This window comes from Pogona vitticeps, chromosome 2 (genome assembly GCF_051106095.1).
Source record: "Pogona vitticeps strain Pit_001003342236 chromosome 2, PviZW2.1, whole genome shotgun sequence".
NCBI lineage: Eukaryota > Metazoa > Chordata > Lepidosauria > Squamata > Agamidae > Pogona > Pogona vitticeps.
The window spans coordinates 232,223,532-232,234,843 of NC_135784.1; the positions used below are offsets into that span (position 1 = coordinate 232,223,532).

The 11,312-nt window shown below is 40.7% G+C and overlaps 1 protein-coding gene across 9 annotated transcripts in view; it reads right to left on the reverse strand.

The window, feature by feature from the left end:
• DOCK8 (dedicator of cytokinesis 8) overlaps positions 1–5,906 on the reverse strand; it is a 128,294-nt gene extending 122,388 nt beyond the window's left edge. For all 9 annotated transcript variants that reach the window (XR_013541504.1, XM_072992174.2, XM_020805658.3 and 6 more), the window contains exon 1: positions 5,690–5,906. Coding sequence is in view for 8 of the 9 variants with exons in the window: in XM_072992174.2 (XP_072848275.2) it covers positions 5,690–5,742 (53 nt within the window). In the remaining variant the exon portion in view is untranslated. The remainder of the gene's footprint in view (positions 1–5,689) is intronic.
• Between the last annotated feature and the right edge of the window lie 5,406 nt (positions 5,907–11,312).

The window sequence follows — 11,312 nt, forward strand, 5'->3', positions numbered from 1 at the left end:
TGTTGTGGGAGTCTGGGTGTCTGACAGGGTACTACTGTGTGTCAGAGTACCAGCCTGAAAGGTTCAGGGGTCTGTTGGTTAGCCAGAACTGATGGGTTCAGGGTCTGTGCTTTAAGTTAAAGGTTCTAGGTGAACCAAACTGTATGCTTGTGTGTGTGAGAATAAGCCACGTTACTTTATTTTATTCACCTGATTGTTTTATTTACCCTGTTTGTATTTAAAATAAACCTTATTCTTTTGTTGTTTAAAAATCCATCCCTGGTCTGTGTGACTTATTATAGGGAATGGTTGGTGGCAGCTTAGTGTAACTGTGTGACATATCCCAGTAGGTCTGGGTTTGTCACATCTGTAACTCAAAAAGTCTGTAAGTCAAGCCATCTGTAAGTCAAGGGTCCACTGTATTTGGAACCAAAGAGCATTCTTTCTGACAGGAGAGGGGGAGAAAGTTCTCTATCCTCCACAGCTCCTCATCCGGCCAATAGAAAATAGTGCTTGTGTACAAGAACTGGAAACAAGAGATGTTGTTTTTAATTCACTGTTCCTGTGACAGATGCATGTAACATGGTTACACAAGCGTCATCAAAAGCTATTGGACATTGTAACATGTCTAAACAATTAGTGTTGCAATGTTCCATACCATTTTAAGAATTTTAAAAGGGCACGTTGTATTCAGAGATTTCTTCATTGTATGGACAGAGCATACATAGCCTCCAAACTTTTTTTTAATATGTTGCATGCAAACATGAATAGTAATGTTTTAAGTTACCTCTGCTTCTCAGAAATGTAGTTTTGTAACCTTATTTTAGTAATTTAAGAAACAACTTGAAAGCTTTCTCCTAGATGCATTCAGCAAAAAGAAGGATCAAATGATTGTTTATTTGTTTGTTTGTTTAAATAGTTTTATCCCACCTTTCACCTTAAAAGGACACAAATCGGTTTACATCATTAACAAACAGTATTTAAAAGCTTAAAAAGTATACAAAATATTTAAAAAGAATTAAACAATTAATATTAAAAATACATTTAAACAATATAGCACAACTATCCATTTAAATCCTCTCTCAGACAGCCACTGATTAAGGAAAAGCCTGCCTGAAGAGAAAGGTATTTGCCTGCTTGTGGAAGGACAGCAAAGATGGGACCAGCCTGGCCTCCTGTGGGAGGGAGTTCCGAAGTCTGGGAGCAGCAACAGAGAAGGCCCTCTCCCGTGTCCCCACCAAGCATACCTGTGAGCATGGTGGAACCAAGAAAGGCCTCTTAAAACCAGGACTTTAAATTGTGCCCAGAAATGGATCAGCAGCCAATGGATCTGCTGTAACAAAGGAGTAATATGTTCCCCTGTAACAAGCCCCCGTTAACAATCTGACTGGCAATTTGGACCCTCTGGAGTTTCCGAACACTCTCCAAAGGCAGCCCCACATAGAGAGCTTTATAGTCATCCAGAGGAGGTGGGGCAGAGAAGCTGGGACGTTGCCTCTGATTGGGCACCCACTGGAGGGGGCAGGGTACTAAACCAATTAACAACTGCTGTGGTGGTAAACAAACCAAGAGAAACTGTGGAACTGATGGTTTGTGTCCATCTCTAATAATGACTAAAGTCAGAGCTAGTGTGGTGTAGTCGATAGAAAGTTGGACAAGGATGCAGCTGACCTGTGTTCAAATCTATGCTTGGAAACTCACCAGAAGGTAACAATGGTAAAACACTCCTTAATTATTTCATGTCTGACAAAAACCCTGTTAAGTCAGAAGCAACTTGATGGCACATAGCAATAAATGACTAAACTAACCAGTTGGAAGCACAAATGGGGTGAAGTCTGGAGACTTGTAGCTATTCTCCCCTACGAGTCTCTGTACTTCCACTATGTAGGAAAAAAGAGAATTTTACAAGAAATTCAAAACTCTGCAACAACCTTCTTTGCCCACCGAGTTCCTCTTGCCATGTAGCTAGAAAGACATAAAGCCTTTGCCTTTTGAAAATGGCTACTATAATTCACCAATTTACTATGTTAAAGTAAATCACAACTAAAGCTTGAATCAACAGAACTTACAGAAGATTTGACTCACCAAATCCCCACTGATTCAATGTGCCTACTCTAGTGTGACTTACTACACTAAGCCACAGGATCTCTGCAAGTATACGGTATGTATGTATGTATGTATGTATGTATGTATGTATGTATGTATGTATGTATGTATGTATGTATGTATGTATGTATGTATGTATGTATTTATTTATTTATTTATTTATTTATTTATTTATTTATTTATTTATTTATTTATTTATTTATTTATATACTGCTCAACTAGTGGCAAGCCACTACTCCGGGTGGTTTACAACAATTAAAACATCCCTTCATGCCCAAAACACAGAAATAATCTAAACCAAAAAAACTCTGGATAACCCAGAGTTTCATGGGGGGAAGATATTCTTCAGGGCCTCCTTAAAACACTTGACTTTCACCCACTTCCTGAAGGTCAAGAGAGAGGGAGCCTGGTCCACATCCACAGGCACCATGTTCCATAGCATCACCAAAAAGGCCCAGTTTCTGGCAGTCATTTTCCGGGCCTCTCTTGGAGTGGCCACCTGTAACAGCAAAGCTTAGGAAGAATGGGTGGTCCAGGTAGACAAACTTAAGAAAAAACAGTCCAACAGGCAGTGAGATCCCAAATTGTTAAGGGCCTTGTAGGTCAATAAACACTTTCAATTTGGCATGGAAACCAACACAGAAGATACCTTTATCTTGACAGGTGAATTTTTAAAGAAAATTGAAACAACATTTATACATAAAATTGCCTGTACAGAACACTAAACATGTATTATTCTGGAATGTATAAATAGTAGAATAACCTTGAAATGAAGCCCAAAATTTCACATTTTGGGGTGGGGGGAGCTGATGTAGTCGTTTTTGGTGCAAAATATTTTGGCAAAAGAAATTGAGTCTTAGGGTTTGTGTACGCCTTTATTAGACCAAAAAACATCAGTTTGACATTTAGTTTGTGTGGTGAACAGTCTGATCTCCTACGCCAGTCATTTCCTTTAATTTAGCCCAAGAACCTGATAATCAGTGCTTCTGTTTTTAAAATGGCACAAGTACTTGTTCACAACATAGTGCTGACAATTCAGCACAATACCATCTAAGACTTCCTTTACACAGTCTGCAGAAGCTCTTGGCTTTAGCCAACAATCAAATTCGATGGAAGTGTTTCAGGTTGCACAACAGCCAGACACAGTTTACAACATTCTCCAACTAACTGGTTTGTAATTAGTTTCAGGCTACTACCAGTTTTAAAGAGAGGCCAGGTTTTCACTTGCTCACAAAAGCTCAGGAGGGTGGGGGCCAATTGCACCTCCACAGGGAGGGAGTCCCAGAGTGGGGCAGCCACTACCGAGAAGACCTGGCTTGCGGTTGACACCTTCCAGGCCTATCTCAGAGTGGCTACCTGCAGCATCAAAGACTGGGAGGTGCTGTTGGGACAGGAGGATGACCTGAGAAAGAGGCACTTTGACAGGCAGTGAAGTCCTAAACTTCAAGAGCTTTAGAAGTTAGCACCAGTACCTTGAATTTGCCTGGAAGCACACTGGGAGTCAGTGCAGGCAGGCCAGGAGGGGTGAAATATGGTCAAACTTAGAGGTATCAGTGACCAACCTTCCTCTAAAGAAGGGGGTAGAGATGCACAATCTGCCACAGATGGAAAAAAGTCACAACAAGGATAGTTGAGAAGTTTTCAAATAATAAATTAGTATATCCACAAATAAACAGTATTATTAATTCATACAGTGGAACAGAGTACTAGCTCTAGACTGTTTCCAACCACAATTAAAAATGCAGGGTTTAACCTATAAAGCCCTAAATAGCTATCTCAAAGAGTGTGTATCTCCCTTTATGAATTTGCCCGGTTTTTAAGATTATCAGGGGAGACCAGTCCATGAGGGCTTTTTGAAAATGGAACTGTTGTGTTTTATTGTTATTTAATGTGTTTATTACAGTTTTCACTCATAAATTTTAATATTATAATTGTTTAATTCTTTTCAATATAGTAATAATTTATTGTTTAGTTTTTAACATTGTTGTTTTTTATACTGTAAAATGTCTTGGATCCTTTTTAGGAGAAAGATGGCATATAAATATTTTAATGATGTAAGCCGCCTTGGATTCTTTCAAGGAGAATGGTTGGGTAAAAAATAAATAAATAAATACTGTAATATATGTTTTTATTCCATACTTTCATTCCTCTTAAGAAAAAAGCTGGGGATTGTGGTATTAGACATCCAGTAAAAGCTAATCTGTCAGAACTGTCAGGAAGCTTTTACTTTCCTACTAGCCATTTACTGTATTCAACTTTAACTATAAAATGTAGCCAGATAAATAGAAAAGTGGTAAATTATGAACTTCAAGCACTAATCTTTTTTACAGTTGCTATTACTTTGTCCCTAATCTAATCTGTGAATCTAAACAAGCAGGCTGCTCCGCTAACATCATAGCTCTAGCAGCTTTCCTCTCCACCACAAACAGATATTTTGTAATATTAATGGGTCTTAAATGCCCAGTCAAGATCAAGCCACCCCAAAATACTTTAATTTATAGAAATTGCTCAAAACTATACATTGTTGCTGACAGTGGCAACTGACACTGTCCAACCACAGTAAAGGAAGCCTCATTCCAGTCCAGTGTGGGCTCCTTCTAAGTCTCCTTCTCCTCTCCCAGTAGGATAGCAGTTAAGAGCACACCAAATGAAGAATCTTGAAAGAGGAGGAGAGATGATGTCATTATTCTTTCCTCACCAGAAAGTGAGAAAGTGCCAGCAAGTTAACCCTGCAAGCCTGGGCTCCACTTCAGTGAAACCAGACATTTAGTAGACCTGCCTTACCTACCACTGCATCTTTAAATCCAGGAATAAATCAAAATTATCCTGAATAATCTACCTGCAGTGCACCTATTAAACATGATACATTGAAACCATAAATCATGTACACAGCCCCGCTTGCACTTATTTAAACTGAATACTATTGTTTTCACAGGGATTTTAAATTAATGTAAGTATGCCAGTTTTGCAGATTACAGGTTCTGGCTACAAATAAGATCATAAGTATACTCCAGCCCAGTTACTAGAGAACTCCAGTTAAGATTACACCAGAGTACAATGTTTATACCTTCAAACCTTGGTAAAGTAAATGGGAAATTTTGTTAAACAAAAAGGTGTGATCCTAAACATGCTCAGAACAAATTCTGACCAAGCACCTGCTACTTGTCAAAGGTATGAAAGAAAGCGTTCTACAAAGTGAATGCCTTCCTATACAGTATATATATCCTGAGTTTATACGGCCTTTTCTTTCTTTTTTTTAATCGCCAGGTGGTAAGGTTTCTAAACCGCACAAAAGAACCAGCTGTATCTAAACTCTGTGCCAGAATGATACCAAGTCTGCGATAAGAAAGGTACTGTATGTCCTTCCCCGCAAGCGTGCGCACACGCAGGGCGGAATCTCTCACAAAAAGGGTGTGATGCCGAGCTGTTATCAAAGACCTGCCAAGCCCGCTCCCAGCCCCCAAAGGGCACCCGGTTTGGTCGCCAGCCATCGTCAACCACTGAACTAGCCGTTTACAGGCTTGCCCCCAAGCAACGCTGACAGGAAACAGCTGGAGGAAAACAACTTTATACATATACATATATATATTTAAAACTTCCTTACCTATTGATTTTGAGAGCAAATGCCCTCCTGTCAGAACTGGGCAAAGTAGCCATGCGGGCGACGGCGACCCTCCTCAGCTTCTAAACTCCGCCACGGAACAGTTGGCGGGTTTCCACAAAAGGCGGCGGGTTTTTAATTAAATCATCCCAAGCGAGCCTGAGCCGTGAATTCAGGCTTGGGGTAGAAACTTCCGCATTTCTAACCTTCTTCACGAAGCAGACACAAGGGGAGGGACCAGCTACTGGAAGTTACTCCTGGTCGCCTTCTCAGTTGATAACGGAGGATGAGTTCAGAGGCCTTGCCTTAACCCCATTCCGAGGCTAGGTCTCCGCCGGCAGCCAACTGAGGCACTAATTATTAGAGGCTCAAGATGAGGGAAATTAGAGCCTTGGCGTGTTTGGCCAGGCGGTCCCGATCAGAACGCAAGTTTTTTGTGGCGGAGGGAGGGAGAAATACACAGACTTCAATATCCGAAAAACATTGCTAGATCTACGTAGCTTAGAATTAGAGTCTCTCCGAAATCTGGTTTGTTGGTTTCATTAGGGAAGTATTTGAAAAATGGCGGCATTTAAAGACGAGCCGCCTTCTGGAGGAGTCAATTCTAGCACCCAGTTGTGCAGCAAGTCTCTCTCTCCCGCGCAAGCGACACATTCCGACTGGCAGCGAGCACCCACGTAAGGTTTATTCGTGTGCCAAAGAACGTGGGCTGAGCTCTCGCCCTCCTCTCTGCGTACATATTTACCTCTGAGGCATGCAAATACTGTTCTCTCTACTGGAGTGCTCACTGTAATTAATTGTAAAAAAAACAACAACCAAGAAAGCAATGGATCTATAGTGTTTATCAGGTAATCTAAACTATGCTCAAGCATTAGTTTCCAAACCATTCGGAAATCTGCACTGGTTGCAGTTTCGTGAAACCCTCCAGTTCAGGCGCGGAGCGCGCTTTACTGGATGTCACTCTTTTGCTGCCTTTAAATCAAGTGCCGGCAAGTCTCGGCGCCGGTGGGGGAAACCAAACTGCTCAGCGAAACGCGGGCGGGCGGACCAGAGTTTGAGGGGATCTCTCAGAAAAACATGGCAGCCGAAGAAGAAACCGGCTCGTCTTCTGGAATGGCCGCACGAAGGCGGAGGTTCATTGGAACAGCGAGGAGGGCTCGGCTTTTGGGAAGGCACTTTGCGCCATGCTTTTTTAGCCGACGGAAATCCACTGCGCGCACGTGGCTTGGAAAGACTTTGCATCTCTGTGCCTCGCGGGGAAGTCAGAGGAGCCGCCCTGGTGAATGATTGAACAAACAAATGAAAACAAATTACTGTACTGTGAGAACACAAAGCTAGACAGCTTGCGAGCCAGTTATGTACACCACCCATCTTGGTATTTGGAGGAATGGAAGGTACACCTTCCCATTCCTCCAAGGGTAACCACAGAATTTTATTAAGGTGTCATTTACATAACGGGAAGAAAAACATGAAAATAAACCGATCCAAAATTATTCCGTGCTTCACAGAACTCTTATTAACACAATACAGTATTGCCTTAGCAGCAACTTCAGAAACTTCAGTTTTGGAGAGACAGCTTAAGATCTCAGTACCTGATGAAGCTCAACAGTAAAGTCTTCGTTTACTTCCCCCCTTCCATTTTAGGGCTGTAACCGAATAGAGATTCCATAGCTTGAACGTCAGCCATCGCCCAGCACCAAAAACCCATACTTCTGCTCTTTTAAATCATTGTCTGATTTAGGGAATCCAAAATCCTGCACTGTATTTTGTGATATTTGAGTTGATTTAATACGATTTTGGATTTTTTTTCCCCTCTTTACCTTTGTGCTGGCTCTCTTTACTCCACTTTATTACTCATTATATGCTTCCTACAATGAGACTTCTGTAGTGAAGAAATTGTTTTTTAAAATCAGATTTGTGTGTTGTATGCCACGCAACTGATCTGACGCTTGAAAATACAGATGAATAAATAGATCACAAGAAACAACAATAATTTAATCAACTAGAAAGCACACAAATCCTTGGCCTCCTGTGCAGGCTTTTCCAGCATTCCAGAACCTTCCTTGCAGCTTCCCAGGTGTTGCCACTTGAGCAAAACAGGTGCTTGAGCCAAAATGTCAAGGCAATGGCAAATAAACATATAGCACACAAAACATAAGTCAAAGTGTGTTTGAGGCTTCTCTGACAGCTATGACAGATATACTGTATCCATTTTAAGACTGTAAATAAGTTGTAATTGAGAAATCTTGCAACTCTGTGATTCTAAATTCTCAGTACAGAAACAGAATTGTCTCACAGATTTTTATTAGAAAATATTTGACAGCCCAAATATTTATTAAGAAGTAAAGAAATTCATGGAATTACTGTAATCCCAAATAAGTGTGTTTATGGTTGCAGCTTCAGTCACTAGAAATGAAAGGTGTATTCATAATCAAATACTGTACACTGAGTGAGAAGTTTAAGAGCCCAAGTAACCAAGTTGGATAATCTATACCAGTGGTTCTTAACGTGGGCGGTAATGCCCCCCAGGGAGCGATTTCATTTTTCAGGGGGGCGGTAGAACAAAAAGGGGCGGCGTGGGGGCGCTGGAGCAGAAGGGGGGCGGTAGGGGAGCGCTGGAGCAAGCCAAACCTGTGAAGATGGCTGCAGCCTTTTTACAATGTGCATGAATATATATTTTCCTCCAATCTTAATTTAGTTTCAGATATTTCGTCTTGAAATTTTTAGTTCCTGCATTGCGGTTTGTTTTTATGCCCTTTTTATATTTCTTTTTGCATCTTAAAATTCGCTTGCAACTAAATAATTAAATGTTACTTTTTGGGGCGCATTTCATTTTCTTGGAATTTAATTTTGTTTTCAGGGGTCATTGGATTTAAGTATCTTAAATGAATGAATGAATGAATGAATGAATGAATGAATGAATGAATGAATGAATAAATAAATAAATAAATAAATAAATAAATAAATAAATAAATAAATAAATAAATAAATAAATAAATAAAAAGAAAGAAAGAAAGAAAGAAAGAAAGAAAGAAAGAAAGAAAGAAAGAAAGATATCATCACCTTGGGGAGGGGGGCGATGATAACTTCCTCAATGGCTCAAGGGGGTGTTTCTTTCAAAAAGGTTAAGAACCACTGATCTATACTGTACTAGTGTTTAAAATTATATTAAAACTGAAGTGCCACCTAGTGGATTCCTAGAGAATAATACAAGTTTTAGCTCTAATATTGTTAAATACCTTCGTATCCTATGAATTGGCTCATCTTTATGAATACAGTAGTTACATATTTGACATTTTAAACACTAATACTTTACCCGAATGTGCCTCGTCTAGCAAAGTGAAACGTGTTCTTATCCCACTAATTTCTAACAAGTCAGTATCAATCCTCAGTATGTAATTTTTGTCCTATATGTAGAATGGTGACAGATGGGATAGAATATTTCAACTAAATAATACATCTTGATCTACCATGTTTACTCAGACATACATTTTTTAGTCGTTTAGTAGTTTCCGACTCTTCGTGACCCCATGGACCAGAGCACGCCAGGCCCTCCTATCTTCCACTGCATCCCGGAGTTGTGTCAAATTCATTCTGATAGCTTCGATGACACTGTCCAACCATCTCATCCTCGGTCGTCCCCTTCTCCTCTTGCCTTCACACTTTCCTAACATCAAGGTCTTTTCCAAGGAGTCTTCTCTTCTCATGAGATGGCCAGAGTACTGGAGCCTCAGCTTCAGGATCTGTCCTCCCAATGAGCACTCGGGGTTGATTTCCTTTAGAATTGATAGGTTTGTTTTCTTTGCAGTCCAGGGGACTCTCAAGAGCCTCCTCCAGCACCACCATTCAAAAGCATCAATTCTTCAGCGGTCTGCTTTCTTTATGGTCCAGCTCTCACTTCCATACATCACTACAGGAAAAACCATAGCTTTGACTATGCGGACTTTTGTTGGCAAGGTGATTTCTCTGCTTTTTAGGATGCTGTCAAGGTTTGTCATCACTTTCCTCCCAAGAAGCAGGCGTCTTTTAATTTCGGGGCTGCTGTCTCCATCTGCAGTCATCATGGAGCCCAAGAAAGTAAAATCTATCACTGCCTCCATATATTCCCCTTCTATTTCTCAGGAGGTGATGGGACCAGTGGCCATGATCTTAGTTTTTTTGATGTTGAGTTTCAGACTGTTTTTTGCACTCTCCTCTTTCACCCTCATTACAAAGTTCCGTAATTCCTCCTCACTTTCTGCCATCAGAGTGGTATCATCTGCATATCGGAGGTTGTTGATATTTCTTCCGGCAATCTTAATTCCGGCTTGGAATTCCTCCAGTCTAGCCTTTCGCATGATGTATTCTGCATATGTTGAATAATCAGGGGGACAATATACAGCCTTGTCGTACTCCTTTCCCAATTTTGAACCAATCTGTTGTTCCATATCCAGTTCTAACTGTTGCTTCTTGTCCCACGTATAGGTTTCTCAGGAGATAGATAAGGTGGTGAGGCAGTCCCATGTCTTCAGGACTTTCCATAGTTTGCTGTCGTCCACACAGTCAAAGGCTTTTGCATAGTCAATAAAGCAGAAGTAGATGTTTTTCTGGAACTCTCTGGCTTTCTCCATAATCCAGCGCATGTTGGCAATTTGGTCTCGAGTTCCTCTGCCCCTTCGGAATCCAGCTTGTACTTCTGGGAGTTCTTGGTCCACATACTGCTGAAGCCTACCTTGTAGGATTTTGAGCATAACCTTGCTAGCGTGTGAAATGAGTGCAATTGTACAGTAGTTGGAGCATTCTTTGGCACTTCCCTTCTTTGGGATTGGGATGTAGACTGATCTTTTCCAGTCCTCTGTCCACTGTTAGGTTTTCCAAACTTGCTGACATATTGAATGTAGCACCTTAACAGTGTCATCTTTTAAGATTTTAAATAGTTCAACTGGAATGCCATCACCTCCACTGGCCTTGTTGTTAGCCAAGCTTTCTAAGGCCCACTTGACTTCACTCTCCAGGATGTCTGGCTCAAGGGTAGCAACCACATTATCTGGGTTGTCCGGGATATCCAAATCTTTCTGGTATAATTCCTCTGTGTATTCTTGCCACCTCTTCTTGATGTCTTCTGCTTCTGTTAGGTCCCTCCCATTTTTGTCTTTTATCATGTCCAACTTTGCACAAAATTTTCCTCTAATATCTCCAATTTTCCTGAACAGATCTCTGGTTTTTCCTTTTCTGTTATTTTCTTCTATTTATTTGCATTGTTCATTTAAGAAGGCCCTCTTGTCTCTCCTTGCTATTCTTTGGAAGTCTGCATTCAATTTTCTGTAACTTTCCCTATCTCGCATTTTGTTTTTCTTCTTCTCTCTGCTATTTGTAAGGCCTCGTTGGACAGCCACTTTGCTTTCTTGCATTTCCTTTTCTTTGGGATGGTTTTGGTTGCTGCCTCCTGTACAATGTTACGAGCCTCTATCCAAAGTTCTTCAAGAACTCTGTCCACCAAATCTAGTTCCTTAAATCTGTTCTTCATTTCCCATAAGGGATGTGGTTTAGATTATACCTGACTAGCCCAGGGGTTTTTCCTACTTTCTTCAGTTTAAGCTTGAATTTTGCTATAAGAAGCTGATGATCAGAGCCACAATCAGCTCCA